The 26,582-nt window shown below is 43.3% G+C and overlaps 1 protein-coding gene across 1 annotated transcript in view; it reads left to right on the top strand.

Annotated features, from left to right (window-relative positions):
• PSME4 (proteasome activator subunit 4) overlaps positions 1-26,582 on the top strand; it is a 2,990,260-nt gene that overhangs the window by 549,178 nt on the left and 2,414,500 nt on the right. The window contains exon 6 of the mRNA XM_044055122.1: positions 14,091-14,154. Within this exon, the coding sequence (XP_043911057.1) occupies positions 14,091-14,154 (64 nt within the window). The remainder of the gene's footprint in view (positions 1-14,090; positions 14,155-26,582) is intronic.

The raw sequence follows: 26,582 nt of genomic DNA, 5'->3' as shown, positions 1-26,582 counted from the left end.
CAAAGGGTATGACTATACACTTTTTGGCATTTAGCTTTAGACCATGGCTCTGGCACCAGATGTTCATCATGCATACAGCTGCAGTAATCACAGATGGGTTTTCTGCCGTCAGGCGGTCCCTCGGTCGGCCGAATTCCAAAGTCTTGGTCCGGCGTCGGTTGTCGTCGCTTTCTCTTCTGACGTCAGTGAGGCCAGAGTATATAAGACACAGCCGACGCCATGTTCTTCAGTCTTTTTTGCCGCGCGGTGCCCGAAGCAGAAGCAGTTCGCAAGTGCCGGTCAGCCAGCTCCTGAATTACGAAAATTTTGGAAACTGAAGTCTTCATTAAAGCTAAGTACCCTGTTGGGGAAACTTTTCTTGCCTCAGACCGATGTCAGTAAAAGTTAATAATTGTATTTCTTGTGGGAAGCAAATACCGCATAAGGATTTCCATTCCCTCTGCATACCTTGTTTGGGCCCAGACCACGATGTCTCGGGCTGTCGCTTTTGCGCTACTTTCAATAAACGCACTATTAAGCGTCGGGCGGAGTTCGCCCAACACTACTTTGGTAAAGCTTTTGATTATAAAATGTCATCGGACACTCCGACTACCGTTTTGTCCAAAAAAATGCAAGGAAAAGGACCGACACGCGAGGCCCACGGTCCCTGCCGACACCACGCCAAAACAGGCTACACGTGGTCCGGTTCTCAGCGAGACGCCTTTGCAGTCCCTGACTACCGACGACACTCCTTTGGCGGTGTCCTCTGTACCCGAGATCGCTGGGTCCTCGGCCCTTTCCCAGACTACAACCGAAGCCTTTGCTAATGTTGAGCCTACTAATGTGGACAGGTCCACCTCCACCCATGGTGTATTTAGGCCCTCATCTTCTTTTTCAATTAAGGCCTTTACTAAATCCAAAGCAGCCAGGCATCCCACGAGGCCTGTTGCACAGGGCCCATCTTCAGGTCCCATGCCTAAAAAACAGATGCTTAAAATGGCTGAGGATTTAATTACTCTTATCAGAGGTTCTCAACCCCCTCCAGACAAGAGACCCAGAGTGGAGGAAGATTCCCCCTCTTCTGATCAGGGATCCATTTTATCAGAACATTCTGATGCAGAGGAACACCCTTACTCTCCTTTTGAGGATTCGGATGCAGAACAGTCCATCCCTTCTGTATCCCCTCCTGAGGATTTTTCCTTTGGGGAAACTTTGCACACCTTGAGGGAACACTTCCATTGGGAAGGCCAAGACTTTTCAGATTCCAAGAAAAGACTAAGGGAATTTCTTTTGTTACCTCAACACAGACCTCTGGCTATACCCCCTGTTTTGGACATACTGGATGATGTCTATTCGGAGGCCTGCCTTAACCCGGATTCTCTGCCTCCTGCACCAGTCAAACCTGATAGGTATTACAGAGTACCCAGCTCTCACCAATTTCTCTTCAAAAGCCATAATGCTGACCCTGAAACCATTTCACAAGGCCCCAAGGGATTGAAGGCCTCCACTGCCAAGAATCCACTTCCTGCAGAAAGGGAATCAAGATCTTTAGAAAGGTGGGGTAAAAAGGTATATACCTCGGCCACCCTAGCCATGAGGGCCTTAAATTGTCAGTTTCATATGCTTAAATATCAACAGTTCCTGTTAACACAATTAAGGAACAAAATGTCTCAACCTGAACAACCAGATTTAAAGGAGTTACAGGATATGATACATAGTGCAGAGCAAGTGGGTAAACACACTTTACAATGTGGTTATGATGCCCTAGAGGCTTCAAGTAGAGCGGCTGCTACAGGATCAGTCATTCGCAGACATGCTTGGCTTAGAGAACAAAACTTGCCTGATCATGTGAAAGCTAAACTTCTAGATGCTGCTTTACAAAAGGATGTGCTGTTTGGTACTAATGCTGAGGAGATATTACGGAAAATGGAAGAAAAAGCCAAATCCATGCAAACTGTCAAAACCTTTTTCCAGGTCCAACCACCACGGTTTAGCAGAAATTGGCCTTCAAAGAACTGGTCCTTTCCAGCCACGGACAAGCCCCAAAGAGGTAGATACAGACGCACAAGGGGCAGAGGGCAATCACAAGGATCATATAGAGGAAGACAATGGCAAACCTCCAGCACCAAGAGGTGGCGAGGATAGTGCACAACAATACAGGAAGCAAACCCAATGACTCCCTCATTTCCATGCCAAGCACGTCTCAGATGGCAGCACCTTTGGGAGGAAAGCTAGCATTATTTGCAAACAATTGGCATATTGTCACAACAGACAAATGGATCCTGGACATTATAAACAGAGGCTACAAATTTCATTTCCACACTCTTCCAAAAATGAGAGGCATGCCAAACCTGCCACAGAATCAAAGGGCAGAGGCACAACTACAAATTTCAAAGCTCTTAAGCATGAGAGCTATTCAAGAGGTACCTTCTCACGAACAAGGTCAAGGTTTTTATTCAAGGCTTTTCTGGTACCAAGGAAAGGAACCGACTGGAGACCCATTTTGGACTTATCCATCCTAAACACATTTCTACTGCACCAAAATTCAAGATGCTCACATTACAGCAACTTCTTCCCATGCTGGGCAAGGAGTTTTGGCTGGTAACATTGGACCTCAAGGAGGCATACCTGCATGTCCCAATCAGACAAAGCTGCAGAAGATACCTCAGATTTCTTGCAGGTTCAATCCACTATCAATTCTCTGCATTGCCCTTTGGCTTATCTACTGCACCCAGAGTATTCACAAAGTGCCTGGCATCAGTGATTGCCTACTGCAGACTTCAAGGGATACAAATTTACCCTTATGTGGATGACTGCCTGATCCAAGCGGACAGCAAGCACATACTTCTGGAACATCTGACATATGTGACACGCCTATTGCATGCTCTGGGATACACAATCAACAAAGAGAAATCAAGGCTAACACCATCTCAGAAAATAACCTTCCTGGGTGCCAACTTGGACACAAACACCCAGATGGCCTATCTTACGCCAGAAAAACAAGGGCAACTATCTCAGTACTTCAAAATACTAGCAAAAAGTACCAGGCTTACTGCAAGGAAAATCCTGCAGGCTCTGGGATTCATGGCATCTTGCATTCTTTTAATCCCATGTGCAAAGCTGCATATGAGGAAACTTCAATGGTACCTAAAAAACCTAAGGTCTCAACACAGTCACAGTTTGGAAACAATACTACCAATAATCCCATGTTTGCAAAAGGAATTTCTATGGTGGGCCCAAGCATGTCAAGCAAACACAGGCCTCCCATTCTGCAAGCCTCAAGCAGAGCAAGTTATCACAACAGATGCCTCAGATTACGCTTGGGGGGAGCACATGACGGACAGGTGCATCCAGGGCAAATGGTCCCAAAAAGAAAAGCACCTCCACATCAATCAAAAAGAAATGCTAGCAGTAATAAATGCAATTACAGCTTTCAAGGACTTCCTGCATCCAGGACAACTACTCATAAGAACAGACAACACCACAGTAATGTGGTACATAAACAAACAAGGAGGAACACATTCATACCCCTTGTGCAGACTAGCCATGACCCTTTGGAACTTGGCTCTGGAATGGCAAATCGAACTTCAAGCACAGTACCTGCCAGGATTGGAAAACACACTGGCAGACAAATTAAGCAGAAATATGACAGATCCACACGAATGGAAGTTACATCCGCAGGTGTTTGCAGAAATAACCCAAGTGTGGGGGAGGCCAGACATAGATTTTTTTGCCTCCCACAGGAATCATCAATTGGAAAAGTTTTGTTCAAGGACCTTTCATCCAAAGGCCTGGAGAGTGGACGCCCTTTCATTCAGTTGGACAGCATGGACAGTTTACGCATTCCCACCTCTGCCTCTTCTGCCCAAGGTACTTTTGAAATCAAGAGCAGACAGACCGAAGATGATACTGATTGCTCCAGATTGGCCAAGGCAGCACTGGTACCCACTGCTGAGGAGCCTAACACATACTCCTCCCTGGTCCCTGCCTCTAATGCCACTTCTGCTGACTCAGCACAGTTACAAAACTCTCCACAGTCAGCTGAAAACACTGAATCTCGCTGCATGGAAAATTCCTTAACACCACAACAGACCCTACTTTCCAAGGAGGTGCAGGATGTCATTTTGGAGGCCAGAAGACCATCTACTAGAAAAGCTTACTCCGCAAAATGGAAGCAGTTTTGTTCTTGGAATGCGAAAAAAGGCCAGGACCCTAGAAAACTGAACTTGCCTCAGGTATTACAGTATCTAGCTGAGCTGCTGAACAGTGGACTTTCATTTTCTTCCATAAAAATCCATGCATCAGCTATTTCTGCAGAATACAACACGGATCCTCCTTTGTTTTCTCACCCACTCTTACGACAGTTCCTCAGAGGGGCTAAGAATATTAGACCACCAAGGAAACAACCAATACCAGCCTGGGATCTTAATTACATTCTAGAAAAATTAACATTGCCTCCTTTTGAACCAGCTGCCTCAACAGATTTGCAATATTTGTCCTGGAAAACTGCCTTCCTTCTGGCTATCACTTCAGCTCGTAGAGTTTCAGAATTACAGGCCCTCATGGCGGTGCAGCCCTTTCTCATTTTTCATCAGGGCAGGGTTTCCCTTCGCACCAACCCATCATTTATGCCTAAAGTGGTATCTAGGGTAGCTTTAAATCAAGCCATACACCTCCCTACCTTTTACCCCAATCCTCAAAACAAAGGGGAAAGGCTGCTACATTCCTTAGACATCCATAGGCAGCTACGTTACTATTTGGACAGAACAAAGTCCTTCAGGAAATCAGAACAACTCTTTGTGTCCTATGCTGTAGGGGCTCAAGGGAAGCCAGTTTCCAAGCAGACTATTTGAAAGTGGATAGGCCACTGCATACGGTTTTGTTATTCCTATCATGGGAAAGCTGTTTCTACAGGTATCAGATCACACTCCACCAGGGCCACAGCTACCTCTACAGCCTTCCTCAGAGGAGTTCCTACCAAAGATATTCTGGAGGCAGCAACTTGGAGTTCTGTACATACCTTCACAAAACACTACCACCTGCCTTTATATTCCAGAACAAGAGCAGGCTTTGCCACTGCTGTTTTGCAGGGCTTTCTGGCTCAACCCAGTTCCTCCTAGTACCTACCACACTGTGCGTAGCTTTGGGATTCTACCCATCTGTGATTACTGCAGCTGTATGCACAATGAACATAGTACAGTTTTGTACCTACCATAAATGTAGATGTTCGAGTGCTAATACAGCTGCAGTACAGGTTTCCCTCCCTCCTTCCCCACTTGGTAAAGGCATGGGGCCTAACAACCCCTTCATACAGCCTGACTGGGTTATCCTTCTAAGGTTTATTTGCTTGCAACTACTGTTTTTGGATTATATTGCATTACATGTATATGCATATAAGCATAATTTATGTATTGCCTTCTTTTGGGAGGCACCTGACATCTGGGGCAAGAAAGACTGAAGAACATGGCGTCGGCTATGTCTTATATACTCTGGCCTCACTGACGTCAGAAGAGAAAGCGATGACAACCTACGCCGGACCAAGACTTTGGAATTCGGCCGACCGAGGGACTGCCTGACGGCAGAAAACCCATCTGTGATTACTGCAGCTGTATTAGCACTCGAACATCTACATTTATGGTAGGTACAAAACTGTACTTTATCCGTCTCTGCGAGACCTTTTTGAAGGATGTTTGTGTCAGCCGGAGAGTCGATTATGGCGCCCAGTTTGCAGTCATCTGCGAACTTGGTGAGCCATAGTCCTCCCATGTTGGCCTGTATATCAGAAAAGTAAATGCCGAACAAGAGAGGTCCCAGGACAGAACCTTGTGGGATGCCACTTGTGACCGGTTTCGAGTCTGACATGGCTCCAGCAACTCTGACTCTGTGGGTTCTGTCTTTGAGCCAGTTTGCTACCCATCTTGTGACATAGGGGTTTATGTTTAGGCTGGATAGCTTATCTATGATGCCCGAGTGGGCTATTGCATCAAATGCCTTTGCGAGGTCCAGATAGGCTGTGTGGAATACCTTCCCTTCATCTATGGCCTTGGTGACTGTTTCGAAGAAGTCGACCAGGTTCAAAAGGCAGGATCTGCCCTTGAAGCCAAATTGGGTAGGATCTAGTGTCTGTAGGTCCCCAATGTCTTTGTTTATGAGTTCCATGATGATCCTCTCCATAGCCTTGCAGACTAGGCTAGTCAGGCTTATGGGGCGATAGTTTCCAGGGTTTGCAGAGGCGCCACCTTTGTGGAGTGGGACCACTGTTGCTGTACGCCATTCTTTGGGCACATATCCTGTAGTGAGGCTGAGATTGCACAGCAGTTTTACTTGAGGGATTAGTTCTTCTTGGAGTTCATGTAGGACGCAACCCGGGACGCCATCTGGTCCCATGGAAGCAGTGTTTTTTGCTTTGGAGAGGGCGGCCTTTACCTGAGCATCAGAGATGTTTGGGAGGCTGCACTCTGCCGGGATAGACACTTGCTCTTTTGGGGAGGAGGGGGTGGAGAAGTTTGCACTGAACCTGTCTGCCAGGATATTGGCGATATCTGTGGGTTCAGTGTATTTTTTTGTCATTTAGAATCAATGTAAGCATTATTGTTAATCATGACTTGAGTGAATGTTAGTTTTTTTCAGAGGTATTGCTTTAAGTGTTAGGGTTAAGGCTTGGTTTAATTATTTTTCAGTTATTGATGCATTATTTTTTTGCAAATAGCTAGAGATGAGTGTGGTGTCCTGGAATTTAATCTCGGATATTAATTTATATATGTTGGATATCATTTTCCCACCGGTTAACATTATATTCCATATTGTTTCACATATGTTTATATCTGCCTCTTGTTAATTTAGCATTTTGAAGGTTTTTGGAGCATATTTCTTTAATTTGTCTCAAGATAACTGTGTATGATTTTGGTAAGTTGAGTTGAGATCTTAGCTCTTGTATAGTATAGTTCTGGTAAGGTTAAAGGTCTTGAATTCTCATGTCTGTTAATAAAGGGTATTACTGAGGTTTATCATTGAGTTACAAATTTTCAGGTTTGGGTTATTATGGATTGGTTGAAGGATATCCATTGCTATCTTAAAATCAAGGGAGATAAATGATTTTTGAAGTATAATAATGAAATGTTTTAGCGGGTCCATGATATTGCGAGCAGTTATTTCTTTTTTGGTTAAAAAAGGCAGAGCTCTAGGATTAAAGTCTAGAGATTTGATATAATTATAATATATTTTCAACCACATTGGAGTCCATGTATTATGCGAAGTGGTATATTCTGCTATCCTTAGAATTCTACTGCTATTGATAATGATGTAGTATAGTTTAAAATCCGGTAAGTTTAGGCGCCCTTTTAGTTTCGGTAATGGAAGTTTTTGGTATGAGATTCTTGTTCTTTTAGGTTCCCATATGAATTTGGCCAAAAATGTATGTATTTGTTTGAAAAAGTTATTGTGTATTATCACTTGTGAAGTCATAAATACATAAATAATTCTAGGGAGAATATTCAATGTTCATAGTGTTTCACTGTTGCAGTCATTACACTTGGGTTATCCTGCTGGCAGGCTACCCGCAGTCGGCCTGAATTCCAAAGTCCTGGTCTGGCATCGGTTGCTGTCGCCTCTTCCCTGACATCAGTGCATCAGGGGTATAAAAGATGCAGCCGACGCCATTTTCTTCAGTCTTTTTTGCCGGGTGGTGCCCGAAGCAAAAGCAGTTCGCAAGTTCTGGTCGGCCGACTCCTGAGATTTTCAAATTTGAATTTCAGATCCGAAGTCTTCAATAAAGCTAAGTACCCCATTGGGGAAATTTTTTCTTGCTCCAGTCCGATGTCAGTAAAAGTTAACAATTGTATTTCTTGTGGGAAGCAAATACCTCATAAGGATTTTCATTCTCACTGTATTCCTTGCCTAGGCCCTGACCACGATGTTGCTAGTTGTCGGTTTTGTGCTAGATTCAACCAACGCACTATTAAGCGTCGGTTCGATTTTGCTTTTCATTACTTTAGCTGAAGGTTTAACTATATAATGCCGTCAGAACAACTGATGACCAGAGTCCATAAAAAGCGCAAAGACAAAGAAAAAGACAGGCATCTGAGGTCCAAAACCGACAACGAAGCCTCTTTTAGGCCAGTCGCCAGTTCGCCGGTTTTCAGTGAGGCGCTTTCACAGCCCCTGACACCGGCTACCTCAGAGCCACAGGCCGCTTCCGACTCCCATGTGGAGACAGCTAGGCCTCTGGAAACTCAAGGTATTGGGCCTACGGAAACAATTCCCTCAGATGGGTCCAGAGCCGCTGAGCAGGCATCGGCTTCTGAGGGTGTTTTCAGACCTACACAGCTTACTATCAAGACCTCTTCAGCAGCCAAGGCAAAGTCTAAAACACCTCTAAAGACAAAGAAACAAGTACAGCATTCTCTTGGACAGTCATCCATGCCAAAGAAACACAGTCATCCATGCCAAAGAAACAGATGTTCAAAAATGGCCAAGGGCCGAATTACTTTGATCAGGGGCTCCCATCCCCCTCCTGATAAAAGGCCTAGGCAAGACACTGACTATGACTCCTCTGACTAGGTTTCTATTTCTTCTGATTCCTCTTCAGACCAGGGATATTCTTTTCCTCCCTATGAGGACTCTGATGCTGAAGAATCTATCCCTTCAGCCTCACCTCCTGAGGATTATTCTTTTGGGGAAACCCTGCACACCATCAGGGAACATTTCCATTGGGAGAGCCAGGATTATTCAGAATCCAAGAAAAGGCTCAGAGACTTTCTTTTATTGCCTCAGCACAGGCCTCTTGCTATCCCCCCTGTACTAGATATTGTTGATGATGTTTTTTCGGAATCCAGTTTGACTCCTGATTCATTACCGCCTGCACCAGTTAAGCCAGATAGGTACTACAGGGTTCCAGATTCTCATAAATTTCTTTATAAAAACCTTGCTGCTGATCCAGAAACTATTTCTCAGGGTCCCAAAGGGGTCAAGGCTTCCACTGCTAAAAACCCAGTTCCCTCTGTTAGGGATTCTAGAGCACTGGACAGATGGAGGAAAAAAGTTTACACCTCTGCTACTTTAGCTGTAAGGGCTTTAAACTGCCAGTTTCACATGCTTAAATATCAACAATACCTAATGTCTTTGCTAAAACAGAAAATGCTTACAAGCTCTGAATGTCCTGAGAACAAGGAAATGCAGGATTTATTGCATGCAGTTATTGCATTGCATTTATTGCATACAAGTGGGAAAGCATACTTTGCAATGTGGTTTTGATTCATTAGAGGCATCTTGCAGAGCCACAGTTACAGGTTCTGTCATTCGAAGGCATGCTTGGTTAAAAGAACAGATTTTACCCAATCATGTTAAAGCAAAATTATTGGATGCTCCATTACAGCTTGATACTTTGTTTGGTGTTAAGGCAGAAGAGGTGTTAAAGAAAATGGAGGATAAAGCAAAATCAATGCAGACAGTAAAGGATTTCTTACAGGTTCAGCCACCTAGATTTAGCAGGAACTGGCCTTCTAAAAATTGGTCCTTTCCAGTGTCAGACAGGCCACAAAGAGGCAGATACAGACGTCCAAGAGGCAGAGCTCAGCCCCAAGGCTCATACAGACCTAAACAATGGGGTGCTTCAGCCCCCAAAGACGGAGAAGACAAATCGTAACCTTATAGGAAACGGTCCCAATGACTTCCCTCTACAAATGCCAAGCACTTACCTTTTGACAGCACCCTTAGGGGGAAAACTAGCACTTTTCTCACAAAATTGGCACATGATCACCCAGGACAAATGGGTACTGAATATTGTTTCCCAGGGTTACAGGTTCCACTTTCACACCCTGCCAAGTTCAAAAGGAATGCCAGACCTGCCACAAAATCAATGGGCAGAGGCACAAAAACAAATTTCGGCTCTCATGGACATGAGGGCTATTCAAAAAGTACCACAGCAAGAACAGGGGCAAGGATTTTACTCAAGACTTTTCTTGGTACCCAGAAAGGACAAAGCCTGGAGACCAATACTGGACCTGTCTATTCTAAATACCTTCCTGGATGTTCCAAAATTCAAAATGTTGACACTGCAGCAACTTCTACCCATGCTGGGCAAGAAGGCTTGGCTAGTTACTTTGGACCTCAAAGAGGCATACCTGCATGTCCCAATCAGACAATCTTGCAGAAGATACCTCAGATTCACAACTGGCTCAATGCATTACCAATTCTCTGCACTGCCCTTTGGCTTATCTACTGCGCCCAGGGTCTTCACAAAACGCCTGGCACCAGTAATTGCATTTTGCAGACAAAAAGGAATTCAAATATATCCTTACTTTGACGACTGCCTTATTCAAGCAAAGAGCAAGGACGTTCTACTGAAGCATCTGGCGTTTGTAAACAGATTACTAATTTGCCTAGGGTACACAGTAAACGAAAATAAATCAAAACTAGTGCCCTCTCAAGAGATAATATTCCTGGGTGCAAGCTTAAATACAACTGCCCAGATGGCTTATCTCACACCAGACAAGCAAAGGCAACTGACTCATTACTTTCAAATGATGGCAGCAAAGACCCAGCTACCTGCAAGAAAAATTCTGCAGGCTTTGGGCTTCATGGCATCCTGCATCCTGCTAATTCCATATGCAAGACTGCATATGAGGAAGCTACAATGGTATCTAAAAAGTGTTTGGACTCAACATTGCCACAGCCTGGAAACAATAATAACTCTTATTCCCTGCCTGTAACAGGAGTTTCGATGGTGGGCACTGGTCTGTCACCACAACAAGGGACAATCTTTCACTTTACCCACAGCCAGGCAGACTCTAACAACAGATGCATTGGATTATGCCTGGGGGGCACACATGGCAGGAAAATGTATTCAGGGCACGTGGCCCGCGGACCAAAGGCATCTTTATATCAATCAAAAAGAGATTCTAGCTGTACAGAATGCCCTGACAGCCTTCAAGGATCTACTACATCCAGGACAACTATTACTAAAGACGGACAATACTACAGTTATGTGGTACATAAACAAGCAAGGGGGCACACATTCCTACCCCCTCTGCAGGCAAGCCATGACTTTGTGGAACACAGCACTGACCTATCAAGTACATCTGCAGGCACAATTCCTGCCAGGAAAGAAAAATACTCTGGCAGACGAACTAAGCAGAAACCTCATGGACCCTCACGAGTGGAAACTAAATCCACAGGTCTTCAGCATGATAACAAGGAAATGGGGATGCCCAGATGTAGATCTTTTTGCCTCCCCTCACAACTGCCAACTACAGAGATTCTGCACAAGGACTTATCACTCACAAGCATGGAAAGTGGATGCTCTATCATTCAGCTGGAAAACCCTAACAGTTTATGCCTTTCCACCACTGCCTCTCCTTCCCAAGGTACTCCTAAAAGTCAGACAAGAGAAGCCAAAAATGATTCTGATTGCCCCAGAATGGCCATGCCGGCACTGGTACCCAATCCTAAAGAGCTTGTCTCAAGGCTCAGCCTGGACTTTACCTCAAATTCTTCATCGTCTGACTCAACAAAACAATCAGATCTTGCACAACCAACTCAGAACCCTAAATCTGGCTGCATGGCAAATATAGCCACTCAGAACACACCTCTCTCTAAAGCTGTTATGGATGTCATTTTGGAAGCCAGGAGGCCCAGCACCATGAAATCTTAACACAGAAAATGGAAGAGATTCAGTGCTTGGAACCAGGCACAAGGACTTGAACCACTTGTTCCAAATATTCCTCAAATTTTACAATACCTAACTGAGATGCTGGACAAAGGCCTGTCCTTCTCGTCAATTAAGATTCATGCCTCTGCCATTTCAGCTCATTACAATACGGAACCTACTATTTTTTCACATCCACTGCTAAGACAGTACCTCAGATGGGGCAAAAAACATAAGACCCCCAAAGAGAGCACCGATACCTACATGGGACCTCAACTTTGTCTTGGAAAAGGTCACACTGCCTCCTTTTGAGCCAGCCAATACAGCTGATATAAAATTGTTATCATGGAAAACTGTTCTGCTCCTAGCAATAACTTCAGCAAGAAGAATCTCAGAGTTACAGGCATTAATGGCAGTGGAACCTTTTATCATTTTCATCTGGACAGGTTTTCTCTAAGGACAAACCCAACATTTATGCCAAAGGTAGTATCCAGTGTGGCTCTTAACCAAACCATTCATTTGCCAACATTCTATCCAAATCCCCAGAATAAAGGGAGAGAGACGTCTGCACTCTTTGGACATACACAGGCAGCTACGCTTCTACTTGGAAAAACAAAAGATTTCAGAAAAACTGAGCAACTGTTTGTAGCATATGCTGCAGGATCACAAGGAAAGGCTATCTCAAAGCAGACTATTTCAAAATGGATAGGACACTGCATTCGTTTCTGCTATGCACAACATGGCAAGTCAGTGCCTAAGAATATTAGGCCACATTCTACCAGGGCAGCAGCCACTTCAGCCGCCTTTCTCAGAGGAGTACCAACCAAGGAAATTTTGGAGGCTGCAACTTGGAGTTCAGTGCACACTTTTACCAAGCATTATCACTTACCTCTTTACTCTAAATCCAGAGCAGGCTTTGACACTGCAATTCAGCAGGGCTTCATAGCCACTCCTAATCCTATTTAGACCCAGCCGCCCTACCTCAGCTTTGGGATTCAACTCAAGTGTAATGACTGCAACAGTGAAACTCGATGAACATAGTACAATTGTGTACCTATCTTAAATGTAGATGTTCGAGTGTATTCACTGTTGCAGTCCAGGTTACCCACCCTCCATCCCCCTTTCTTTGCTGGGACCTATCTATACTTCTCTATCCTATACAACCTATGTGGTGTGTTTGCTTGTAGATGAAGGTATTGTTTTTATTTTACTGTATGTTTTTATAAGCAATAGGTATTGCCTACCTTCTTGGGGGCACCTGACATCTGGGGCAAGAAAAACTGAAGAAAATGGCATCGGCTGCATCTTTTATACCCCTGGCGCACTGACGTCAGGGAAGAGGCGACAGCAACCGACGCCGGACCAGGACTTTGGAATTCAGGCCGACTGCGGGTAACCTGCCAGCAGGATAACCCAAGTGTAATGACTGCAACAGTGAATACACTCGAACATCTACATTTATGTTAGGTACACAACTGTACTTTTTGACTATCGAGAATTTGGCTAGAAAAAGGTATTATGAGATTATTCCATCTATTGCAGTGATAGCGGTGAGTTTTTGATTATAGCCAAGGCATGTTCCAGTGGAGACTAGTAGGCTATAGGCAAGCTGCCAAACATTAGACTGGGTGGGGGAGGGAGATAATCTCATACTGTGATGCTTATGATGTCATCTAGTGCTCTGCTTCAGATAGGGTCTCCTCCTTTAACATTACAAAAAAAATCCCTTCCTAGGCTGTGCATGTGATTTCTTCCTTCCAGACTGTCATCCTTCAGGAATGTGGCACCCTCATTGGAAGATGCCATAATGCATGCTTTCTGGAGAGAGAGGGACCCACCTTTTAAGAGGGATACAGCAAGAGCTCATCACATGTAACTTGAAGCTCAGTTGCAAAATAAGGACTGATAATTGGTGGTGGAAGCAGGAGGTGGCAAAATAATTAAAAAAAGAAAGTGAAGAGATGGAAGGATATTCAGCTGAAGTAAAAAAAAAAAAAAAAAAAAAGTTAAAAACTATAAAACGTTCACAACTTTTGGGATTTGTTCTAGAGATTAAGTGATAATGAAAGAAATAATGTTTGATATTGATCCAGTTATGTATTTTTAATTGTGGGCCATTTGAAAGTTTTTTTTCAGTGTGAAAAGTAATAACTTTGTTATAAATATAGTGATATTTGCTTGATTGGTGTTTGACACTTGTTATTTCTGTGTGTTTTTTGGAAGACTCTAATGCTCTTGTTAACTACTGTCATACTTGGAATCCTCTGGTTGATAGTCATGTTTGCATTATTTTCATCCAAAGTGTTTTGTTAGCGGATAATAACTTATTTTTGTAGCTTCTCCCACTTTAGAAAATCCTTATTGTAGTCTGTTGTTTTCTTATTATTGATGATTTATTATGAAAAGCTTAAATTCACTTTTATATGTATAAGTATTTTTGATCACTCTGTTGTGCTTGTCATCCTAGGCTCTGGTTTGAAGAACTAATGAATCTTTGGATTTCTGTACAAAGCCTTCCACAATGGGAGGGGGTAAGTTGTTTATCTTTTTTTATTTGCAGTGTTCAAAGTATTAACAGTTTGAGCAATCTCCCTCGTACTTCAGAGAAGTTGAACTAAGCAAAGTGATGTCTAATGAACTTATATCTGTACTACTATTTGCTCAATTTGTTAAATGTGGGATGAAGGTGGTATTGAATGTAAGGGCAGAATTGCTAGTTTGAGGTAAACTGATAAACATTGCTGGAGGTGCACAGCTTCATTTGTCAGATTAATTTAAAATTTCTGTTTTTCCCCATTAATTATGATCTCTTATTTTAGTATACTTTTTATGATTTTGATGGAATGAATAATGTTACCTTTTTGGGGGGGGTCAGAAGGATGAAAACCCTGTCTTGAATGTGATAAATAGCTGCAGTCACATCCATGGAGTGCTATGAAGAGGTGATTGAACTGTGGTTTGTTAAATTGGCAGAAGTATGTGACTGTGTTCACCAGATAAAGTCTGTGCATATTAATCAACAAATGTTTTTACTCCAGAACTTTACTGTACGTTGAGACAGCCTTTGGACAGAAGATGTTAGCATTTGTTGGTGGAAGGTGATCCTTCATCACTGTTAATAGGATAAAGTGTGTATTAAGTGGATGGGTGAATGGTCAAATCTTTCTTTTCAGTAAGAAACATTTTTGCATTTTGTTCCTGACAGTTTTAAAAGTTGTTTGGTAGAGATTTTTTTCTGTGGAGAATTTGTTTATTTTACCTTGTGGGCTGACTGTTTTTAAAGGGTTCCTATTACGTTGTCGAAAGACAACAATGTCGAACGCACAGAAGAGCAAAACCGGCGGATATCGACATTCGGATTGCGGGATTGCAGTACAGTGAAGATTGGAATATTTGCCCTTTCCTCACTGTAGTGCGATCTCTTAGTTAGTATATATATTTAGCGGGGGGCACAGCCCCCCCACAATAAAAGTTTCGATATTTGGCCGTTTCGCTCTTCTGAGTGTTCAAAATTGCTGTCTTTTGACAATGTAATATGAAACCGTTTTTAAAGTACTTCTTATGTTTTAGTTTGAAAATATTGACTTTTAAGAACTTTAAAATGTTGCCAACACTAGCTGCTTGTTTTTCCCTGGAAAGAGATACCATTTTTAGCTTGGTCATGAAACAAGCTACTGGTCCCACTGTCGGTCCTTTGTCTAGCCACAAAAAGAGAAAGTGCAAATGGTCTTTGCCAACACAGCAGGCTAACAGTTTGCTTCATCCGCAGATGAGTGACTCTGCAGTGGCCATAGCTTGTTCCTCAGATCACTTATCTTTTACCCTGCTTCCCTCTGGTGTAGCACCTACAGCCACTATGGACCCGAGGGTTAGCCATGTCCTCTGCAGCTGTTTGGGTCCCCCTCAGTAGGTAAGGAAGAACCACTCTTGTCAATCCAGGAAGAGGGAACAGGGAAGGCTTCCCTGTTTTGTCAGAATGTTGTGCACATCCCTGAAGAAGCTACTGCTGCCATTACTAACTCTGTTGGCCCCATTTTGCCTGTCAAAAAGAAACACAAAAGTAAACGTGTCTGCTCTTCCTCAAATTGCCTTAGACAGGAGTAGATTAATGGATCTGGCTCAGGGTTTAATTCAGGCTACTGATCCTTCTTATAAGGTGTTTTCAAGTAAAAAGAGGGATACCTCTTTTTTGAAGAGATTCATGATTTTAAATCTGGGCAGCGAGATAAAGGGAGAGAGAAAGAGAGTGATGGTTTTCTCTTCAGTTTTCTTATTCAGTTTCTGACGAGAGCTCCATTTCTGATTTTCTGAGAGGGCTTCTCCATCTCTGGACTATTTCCAGAAATTGCTATAGAGGTTCCGTGGGAAAACACGAGGTTTCTCAGTCCCTCAGAATATACTATGGGCTGATACAGAAGAAATTCCCAGAACCTTCACCCATTCCCTGGTTCTGTCAGCTTTGGAGGATGTGTGTCACTGCCTGTTGTTTTCCTAATTGTCAAGCTGCCCCTAAAAAAGGCAGATAGAACATATAAAGCTCCTCAGTCTTTTGCGTTTTTATACACTCTTCCTAAACTTGACCCAGCAGTTATAGCTTTAGTTAATCCTACTGCTGTTAAACATTTGGTCAGTTCCAAGCTTGCTCTTTCTGACAAGGATGGGAAGGTTATTGATAATTATTCAAATAAGTGTATGCTTCTGCAACTTTGATTTTCAGAATTTTGAATTGTCGGGCTCATATGTTAAAGCTTATTCTAATTGTGAAAGTAAGAAGAATGTTTTGTCTGCAGTTTCTTGTGAGGAAAAATCTGCTTTAGGTAATTAATTTTCTTCCATTATACTAATCTCAATATTCATTGTTTACTGAGTATGTGTATGACTCGCGTAATACTTCTAGGGCTATAGCCACTGGTACTGTTTTGAGAAGGTTTGACTGGCTCTGTTCTTAGAACCTCCAAGATGATGTGAAAAATGAGAGTTTAAATTCTTCTTTGGATGGAGATTCAATTTTTAGCTCCTCTGCTGCAATGTGATGGAAGAGATAAGATGATTCAGGGAATCTCTAAGGTTTTCCAGACCTTCTTTTCCAAATGTTCTAAAGGACTGTCTAACCCCTTGTCTAGTTTTGGCAAAAAAATAAACTGTCTCAAAAATGCTGGTAAAGAGACATTTAAGAATAAAAATGTCAGGGGTTTCCAAAAAGAATCCAGGACCCCCCCCCCCCCCCCGGCCAGTCTAACAAGTCAGAATGACTGTTTAATGGACCTTGTCTTCCCTTACCACCCCGGCAGTCCTTTTTGTCTGCCAGAAAGTCTGAATCTCCACTTTTCTCTTTGGTAACAGATAATGTCAGACAAATGGATTCTGAGGGTCATTCATCAAAGTTACAGATGGCAGTGGGAGGAAATGCCTCCTTTCCAGGGGGGTAATCCCTCATCCATTAGACCTGACTCCTTTTTTTCCTCCGTCCTTCAACACATGCTTCTCTGGGGAGTGATAGAACCAGTTCCTCCTTCCCAGATTGGGAAATGTTTTATTCAAGGGTGTTTTAATTTATTTATTTAACATTTGTTGCCTGGGAAAGTCCGACTAGGACAGAGCCTATTTTCAGTGGAGGCCTGGGGAGAAATGTTCCAGACATGTCTTTGGAATGTGAGAGGAAATTCACGCAAATACATTTTGGACATGCACACTGTGAACAGAAGGCACTCCAGCTGAGAATCAAAACAGGAAACCTCTTGCTGTGAAGCAACAACGTTAACTGCTGCACTGTGCCAATGCCAAGGAAAGATGATGATTGGAAACCAGTTATGGATCTTGCTTTCCTAAGCTTGTTTGTGTGAGTGTTCAAGATCAAAATGCTGTCACTTCACAACTTGCTACCTCTTTTTCCTCATTTAAGTTTCTGGTAAGACTAAATTTAAAAGATGCTTATCGTCATGTCCCTAGTCATCCAGACTTCAGGTGCTTCTTAAAGTTCTGTGTGTCTGGCTCACATAATGTAGTCTCTGTCTTACCCTTTAGATTGTCCACAGCACCAAGAGTGTTCACAAAATGTAAAGCTCAAGTTATAGTTTATTGCCGTCTGCAGGGTGTCCACATTTTTCCATATTTGGACTTCTTTGTTATCTTTGCAGAGTCTTTTTTTCAGAGAGTCGAAATCTCTTTGTTGGTGAGAGATCTTTTACACAAGTTGGCATTTCAAGAAAACATTCAGAAGTCTTTTTCACTCCTTCTAACAAGCTTGCATCCCTGGGTGTCACTGTAATGTCAGTTCAAATAGCTTTTCTTCCACAGGAAAAAAAAAGATTTATATTTAGATCGATGTGTTAGGTTTCCCACTCTGACTTTGGTCACTGTGAGGAAATACTTCAGGATTTTGGATATCATGGCATATATGATTCTCATGATAACCCTAGAAAAACTCCACATGAAAAATATACAGTGGTATCTAATATCTCTTTGGTCCCAGCATCAGCATCCTTTGTCTTTTCAAATCCCAGTGCTGGGGTTTCTCAGAAGAGAAAACTTTTGTGGAGAAAGCAAATTCTAAATCTAGGTCTCCCCTTCTCCGTCTGCTCCAAAGCAGTCACCACAAATTCTTCAGACTTTGATTGGGAGCAGTTTCAGGATGGAAAAAAGTGTGAGATGTGTGGGACAAGAAGGACAAGATGTAAGCACATACATATAAAAGAGAGGCTTGCCCTGATAAAGGCAGTCAACTTTCTGAATCATCTTTCGTCTGTGGGACCTCTTCAATTTACAGATAATGCCACAGTCATGTGATAAATCAACAAGCAAGGGGGGAGCTGGGTCGTACCTCCTTTGCAGATTAGCCATGCTAGCTTGGGATACAGCTTCACAGCACAATGTCACTGCAGGAATCCTGCATTCCTTCAGAGGAAAATTGTGTGGCAAACAAGCTAAGCAGGACAAGGGCAGACCTTCACGAATGGAACTTGATCAGAGTGTTTTCAGAGCTTTGATCCATTTGTAGGGGGAGGTCCTCGGGTAGACCTATTTGCCTCCCCTCTGAACAGTTAACTGGCAAGATTCTGCTCCAAGACTGTATGCCAGAAGAGCTGGGAAATGGATGCATTTTCTTTTCCTTGGACAGGAATATTCCTGAATGCTTTTACACCCTTTTACTGATATTGAGTGCACTTCGGAAGATTCAGAAGGAATCCCTCATGATCATTATGGTGACACTTTCTGGCCAAGACAGTAGCAGTTCTTCCTTCTTTTGGAAATGGCCAGGGGCAGTTACACATGCTTCTTCACAGAATGGATCTACTCGCACAAGATCACGAGTGTTTGATACACCCCAACATTAGTAAACTTCAACTGATTGTTAGAATGATAGGGTCTTAATTCCCTTTGGGCATCTATTTATTGAGGACATTCAGTAGGTACTAATGGAGCCAAGAAAGCAAGCCTGCTTTTAGAAAATCATATGCTGGAAGGTTTTCTAGTTGGTGCCAACAATATAGCCTGCACCTCTTCAGGGTTAGTAGTTTTCTGGTTTTAGAACATTTGTGTGAATTACTATTGTATGGCCTTTCTTACTTCTCCAAGGTTCATTTCTCAGTAATTTTAGCATGTCTTCTCACGGATCCTCCTCTTCCAATGCATTTTTTGTCAAAATATTTTTGAAAGGGGTTTTGTGTAAGAGGCCTCCAAGAAAACCAGTGGCTTCCTTGGGATCTTAATTTTGTGTTTGAGAAGTTAACACTTGCTCCACTTCAACCAGCTAATCTGGCTTTCTTGAGTTTCTTAACATGGAAATCTGTTTTACTGATTGCATTGACCTCTGCAAGAAGAATAAAGCAGGTGTGGTGAGTCAGTCCTATCTCATTTTCCACAGAGATAGGGTTTATTTTAGAACTAATCTTTCTTTCATGCATAAAGTGGTATCCAAGTTTACTGTAAGCCTGACTGTCCATCTCACCATTTTCTTTTGTAAACTCAAAAATGAGGGCAACATTGTATTGCATACCTTGGATTTCCTCAGACATCTCAAGAACTATCTTAACAGAAATAAATCTTTAAGATCTTCAGATCAGTTGTTCATTTCTGTGAAGGTAAGAAAAAGAGGGGGCAGTCTGTGTTAAAACAACCTGTTTCCAAATGGTTGTCTAAGGCTGTTTACTGATCACAACAAAACTATTCCTGGCAGAGTCAAGGCCACTCTACCAGAGCCTTAGCTTAATTTGTTTTTTTGGAAAAGGTTGGACTCGAAGTGTTCTAGAATTGGTTCTCTGTGCATACATTTACAAGGCACTTTAAGCTTAATTCCTTCTATAGGTCTATATTCGATTTTGGTAGGGCCATTCTTCAGGGGATCCTGGACCCTTCTGATTCCTCCTCCCAAATGTAGTAAGCTAGAGTAAGGCTATTGCAGCAGTGATCTACGTGGTGAACATAGTGCAGTTGTGTAAGTAAACTTATGGTAACAGTAGATTTTGAATGATCACTGTTGCAGTAGTTGTTCCCTCACTCCTTTACCCTTGTTTTTTGGTGTACTGTTTGTGCCAGGGTGTGGACATTTACTTTTTGTTTTCCTAGCATTATCCTTTCAGGGCTCAGCCTCCCTCCCTTTGGCATGAAAGCTGTGAAGTGTTTGGTGCCAAAACCTGTCTTTTTAGTCAACTCTGCGCAAGTTGCCAGTTTGGGCATGTGAAAGGTGCTCTGAAGCTTTGGAAGCTGGCTGACTGTTATATCCTTGGCAGAATATAACCAATATTGCTAAGGCTGTACTGCAGCAGTGATCATTTGAACATTTACTGTTATGGTACGTTTACTTGCTCAGCTGTTCTTCCAGAGCCCTGCTTTCTGGTCTTACCACAGTCCCCCAGGGTGTTCATCAAATGCATGGCAGTTGGCTGCAGCTTATGTCAAACTTCAAGGGTTCCATGTGTTCCCGTATTGGGAAAACTGGCAGATTACTGCTCCCTCCAGGAATCTTCTACTTCAGGCTAGGGGCTCCTTATTCTAGCTTTGCTCCCATCTTTACACCCTGTCCAAGCTATAGAATTAATTGGGGTCAATTTTGATACCACATTGCAGATAGCTAGATTGTCATAATCCAGAATTCTTACCCTATGGTATCAAGTTTTAACACTTCTCTCTCATCAGAACTCCCCTGGTCAGGTACATATTACAGTTCCTAGTGTCAGTGTCCGCCTCTAGCACCCTAGAGCTACAAGCTAGATTTTATATGAGCGTCTTGCAGTAGACTGTGGCAGTCCAGTGGTCAATGCTTTTTCAACCGATGCATTTTCCCATTTACCTCACCAGCATTTGCAGATGCCATGTTCAGTGGAGGTCAGACTCTGCCCTAGTCTCACAAGGTCGCCATTTTGTTCTACCTTTTCCTCAAGGCAGAGTGACTGTGGATGCTTACAAGTTGTGGTGGTGGGTGCATTTCATGGGAAAGACAGTCAAAGGTATGTGGTCCTTCACAGAGGCCAGTCTTAATATCAGTGCCCTGGAGATGACAGCAGTCCTCCTGGTGTCGCAGGCTTTTCAGAACTCTCCCCAGGGGTGTGATATTCATCCAAACAGACAATATGTCAGTGGTTTGGTACATCAACAAGCAAGAGAGAACAAGCTCTTACCTTTTTTTTTTGGAAAGCCATGAGGGTTTGGCAGTGTACAATGTCTTCCTGTCACTTTTTGGCAGCCGTACACATCCCAGGGAAATCCATTGTTTTAGCGGACAAGATGAGCAGGTCCATATTTCGTTCTAACAAGTGGTCTCTCTCTCAAGCAGAGGCAGATAAAAACTTTAACTACTGTGGCTGCTTTGGTGTTGGATGGGGTGGCAAATTGGTCACAGCAAGTGCAGCAGCTATTTTGCCTTGGTCTCGTGGGAGTGGTGAATCCTTGAGGGACACTCTTGCCCACATTTGGCTCCGGAGTCTTCTGTATGCATATCCTCCCACTCCTCTCACATCAAAGTTTATTCATAAAACAATGTGAAGCAAGGAGAAATTAATCCTCATTGCCCCCTTTTGGCCTCAACAGGTTTGGTTTCCTATCTTTGTCCTCTTTTGATACACTAACCTTATGTGCTGGATCCTACTGCGGACCTTCTCTGTCACCCATCTGACATGCCTCATTTTAACTTAACAGCTGTCAAGTTAAATGAATGGGTTCTGCAGTTACAATGATGGCCAGGCAGTCCAGGCATTCATCTTAAGTTGTGCATATTCTGACATATTCACAGAAACAGTCCATTAGGAAAGTCTGTAAGAACAAATGGAAGGAATTCTCTATATGGGCATGTAACAGAGACATAGATCTTTTTTTGGCCCCATCCCTGTTATTTTTGATTTTTTTTAGCTTGTCTTTTTCATGATGGGCCAAGTTACTTCACCATTAATGTTCAAATGGCTGTAATTTCAAGTTTTCAGATGGTAAAGAAACCCATTTCTTACTTGCAGTTTTCTAAAGCCACTTTAAGGGGGTACATTTGTCCTTCTTACCCCCTTAAGAGATCTCTTCCATTCTTACCCAGACACTGACAGGACCCCCTTTTGAGCCTGCGGCTGCTGTTGAGTTGAAAACCTTTCTTGGCAAATGCTTTTACTGGTTCATAGGTAGGTACTAGGCTATTGGCCCTAGGGCCTATACAAGCCTAGCCAAAAATGTACCCTGGCTTACGCCACCCAAGAAAATTATTTTCATGTGCCCCTGTCAAGCAAAACCACAGAAGTGATCCCCGGAGTGAATTTCCAATTACCCATCCAATCATCAAGATTTTTCTTGAAGAGTGCTAATGAGGAGCTCTGTTTGACATAGATAGGTAGTCTGTTCCAGAGTATGGGAAGTCTCTGAGACAGGAATCTATCCCTCCAGCATGTTCTGTTTATTGTGGTGACAAGGTTTAGGTCCCTAGAGCATGTAGCTCGGAGGGATTGGGATTTCTTTAAGTGGAGCATGTCCAACAGCTCTGGGTTTGACATAGCTTTGTATGTTAGGCAGAGATCGCCTCTGAGTAGGCGATATGCGGCGGAGTAAAGCTGGAGTTTTTTGAGACGGTCTGCATAAGGCATCTGTTTGAGGCCAGTAATCCTCTTTGTGAGGTATTTTTGCGGCCTTTCCGGTTATTGTAGATGTCTTGTGAGGTACATAAAAAGGGGCATTGTACTCTATAATGGGTCTAATGAGTGATGAGTAGAGGGGAACAATGACCTCTTATTTTCTGGATGAGAAACCTTTTGTGATGACGTGTGCCACGTAGAAGGATTTCCTGACCACTTTGGTAATGTGATTATCAAAGGAGAGACTACTGTCCACCTGTGTCCCAAGGTCTCTTATCACACTTTCGGTGTTAAGTAGACTACCGCCTATGTGGTAGTTCATGGGTACAGAATTTTTACCAAAGGGGATGACAATGCACTTTTTGGCATTGAGCTTGAGACCATGTCTTTGACACCAGGCATCTGTCTCAGTGAGGCCCTTTTGTAGGATGTCCACATAGTTAGGAGTTTCAATTATGGCTCCTAGTTTGCAGTCATCTGTGAATTTAGTTAGCCAAAGACCTTCTGTGTTAGCCTGTACTTCAGAGAAGTAGATACCAAACAGGAGAGGACCCAGGACTGAACCCTGTGGTACTCCACTTGTCACTGGTCTGAAGTCTGATTTGGAGTCTGCTACTTTCACAGTGTGGGTTCTTTCAGTAAGCCAGTTGGCAACCCATCTTGTGACATAGAGATTTATACCTAGTTTAGTGAGTTTATCTGTAATTCCAGAGTGGGGGGATGGTGTTGAACGCCTTGGCGAGATCTAGATAGGCTGTGTGAACCACCTTACCCTCATCCATGGCCTTGGTGACTACTTCAAAGAAGTCTATCAGGTTTAGGAGACATGATCTGCCTTTTACAAACCCAAACTGTGTGGGGTCCAGGGTTTGGAGATCTCCAATGTCTTTTTTTATGAGTTCCATGATGATAGGTTCCATGGCCTTGCAGACGAGGCTCGTCAGGCTAATGGGGCGGTAGTTCCCGGGGTCTGTTGTGGCCCCCCCTTTGTGGAGTGGGATAACTGTCACGGTGCGCCATTCAATGGGCACAAAGCCTGAGGTGAGGCTATGATTGAACATGGTACTTAGGTGGGGTGCCAGTTCATTCTGTAGTTCATGTAGAAGGCAGCCTGGGATGTTGTCAGGTCCCATGGATGCTGTGTTCTTGGCTTTGGAGAGTGAAGTTTTTACCTGTGCAGCCATGATTACAGGAACTTTGCATTCTTCCGGTATAAAGATGGGCCCTTTAGGGGGTGAGAGGGAGGTAAAGTTAGCACTGAACCTATCTGCCAGGATGTTGGCAATATCAATTGGTTCTGTATATTTAGTGTCATTGTGCTGTAACTCAGAGCAGATCTGAGTGTTGCCATTGAGATTTTTTAAAATAGCTATAGAATGCTTTGTGGTTGTCTTTAGAATCAGTGGCAATTTTGTTTTCATAACTAGCTTTGGAGGATTTTATGAGGGATCCCAGCTTCTTACTGAGGCTGACCAGGGAGTTCCTCCAATCGTGGGATTTTACTCTTTTTTGCAACAGTTTCTTTCTTCTGTTGTAGAGTTTGTTTATGGCAGAAGACCACCAGATTGGCTTCCTTTTTTTGGAGGATAGCATCTTAGTTCTGTTAGGGATAGCATGATCAATGCACTCGTGTAAGTGCTTATAAAGTGCATTTGTGTAGGATTCAGCAGTCGTACCTCTATTGTCCATCTTCATGGGTGTCATGAAGTTTGCAACTTCTGTCTTAAGAAGCGTGAAGTTGGCTTTGGAGACATTTTTTACAGTTTTCCTAATGGGGGGTGGGAGCGGGATGTGGATGTCTAGGGTGATTAGCTTGTGGTCGGATCTGACCAACGAGGAGCTGACCTCTGGTGTGGAACACCGGTCACCCATGTTGGTGATGACCAGGTCTAGGATATTGCTGCCTCTGGTGGGGGTGTGGATAAGTTGATCCAAAGTGTTGGAATTGATGATTTCCAGAAAAGAGTTGGTACATGAGTAGTTTTCCCAGTTAATGGTAGGGTAGTTGAAATCACCCATTATTAGAGTGTTGGGTTGTACCTTAATATTTTCCAGTGTATCAAGAAAAGAGGAGTGGGAATCCTGGGGCATGGTGGGGGTGGTATGTAGCAAGCTACAATCTGGATTGCGGTTTTGCCCAGAGTTAGTTGAACTTGGATAATCTCGGATGCATTATGCTGAGCAACTAGCTTGTAGGTGTGGATATCCTTAATGAATATGGACACGCCTCCACCTTTAGTGTTTCAGTCCGAGTTTGGTGGCCGAAAGGTGTGGTATGAATTATAGCCTGGTAATGCAGGGGTGCTCTCTGGAGCTTTGAACCAGGTCTCTGTCACTGCACAGATGTCAGTGTTCTCCATTTTAAGGAGTGCCTCGAGTGAGTGCATTTTGAGGTTTAGACTTATAGCATTGAGTAGCATTACCCTCAGATTTTGCTTGCTTGTACCTGTTACGGTGGTGAATTTGTCATTTGAACCTTGCCTAAAAAAGGCACTATAGGGGTGGCATGAGCCTTTGCCAGTATCCGGAATCCCAAGGGCGACAGGTGCAGGCCATCTCTGGCAAAGCAGCGTGGTCTGTCGATCATGTCATCCCAGGCAGACAGATACTGGATTCCCTTAGAATGACACCAGAAACTTAGCCAATTGTTAAAGTCAGTCATTTTGTCCTTGTACTGTGGTGTCATTCTGGGTGATGGCAGGATGCTACTCAGGGCTAGGGTCATACCGGCCTGGGCTACAAGATCAGAGAGCTCCTCCATGTCTCTTTTCATGTAGTCCAGGGAGGTATGTCTCAGGTCATTCACACCAACATGGACAATGACAGAGTCATATTTGTACTTGTTGTGGAGTGACCTGAGTGCATGCGTTATGTGACGGATCCTGGCACCTGACAGGCAGCTGAAAGTAACTTTTTCCTTGTTTAGCCTGGTGAGTGGAACATCAGTGTGCCTGACTATAGAGTCACCTATGACTAGAGTGTTGGGTACGTTATGCCTTATGGGCTGTAGTTGAGTGGCACACAGAGTATGTGGACTATGTGTCATTTGGGTTGTGTTGGGGGGGGTGGAGGTTGCTTGCATTTCTGCTTTGGAGGTCTCTGTTGTTTGGGAAGATTAGTACAGAGAGCCTCCGCGAATGTAGGTGTGTGTTTTGTGGTTCTGTGTGTGTGGTTTGGTGGTGTAGGTTTTGAGGGACTATGTGATGAGTGTGGTGCGGTGCAAGTGTTTACCTTCTCCTCTTGACTGTCTAGGCCAGTCTTTGTTAAAGAGAGCTTTGCTTCCAGTTTGGCTATATAAGTGCATCTCTCACAGGTCGTAGTGTTGGGTGGTAGTAGGAGAGGGTTGTCTGTGTACATGAGGCAATTGCTGCATTGTCCCAAGATGCCCAGATTCATCAAGTAGACAGGAGAAAACACCGGAAGCTGACCTTTAGACATGCCTGAATAGGTGCTTATTTATTAAGTACTAAAAACTGTTTTCCTCTAGACAAGTGAGGAAAGTTGAGTGCTGTAGTAATTTGTAACTTTAGTGCTTACAGTGAGTTCTGAACAAGTGCTGAGATCAAAGAAACAGATGAGTGCTAAAACTAAAAAGCTGGCTAGTTGGGAAATTTTGAAAAACAGACTTTATGGCGCCAGGAATAGTTTAACCCCAGTTAAGTGGGGGGGGGGGGGGCTTAGGAGCTCACAAACAGTCCTGGACACAGCAAATCCGTATCTGGCCTGCCACAGAAAAGGGGGGAAGCAAGCTTAGAATTTTTTTTTCCAGTAAAGTGGAAATGAAGAAAGCTGGAACAGAAGTTAATTCAACGTTAAGAATCTGAGCGGGTTGGCCTTCACAAATGTTCTCTATTAGATTGAGTGAACTAATGACACTAGACTGGGAGGAGTGTCACAGATCAAATATACAGTAT

Source organism: Protopterus annectens, chromosome 1.part2, assembly GCF_019279795.1.
Source record: "Protopterus annectens isolate FY-2018-M chromosome 1.part2, PAN1.0, whole genome shotgun sequence".
NCBI classification, from domain to species: Eukaryota; Metazoa; Chordata; order Ceratodontiformes; family Protopteridae; genus Protopterus; species Protopterus annectens.
The sequence above is the reverse complement of the archived record's forward strand: the minus strand, read 5'-3'. Positions and strand labels throughout refer to the sequence as shown.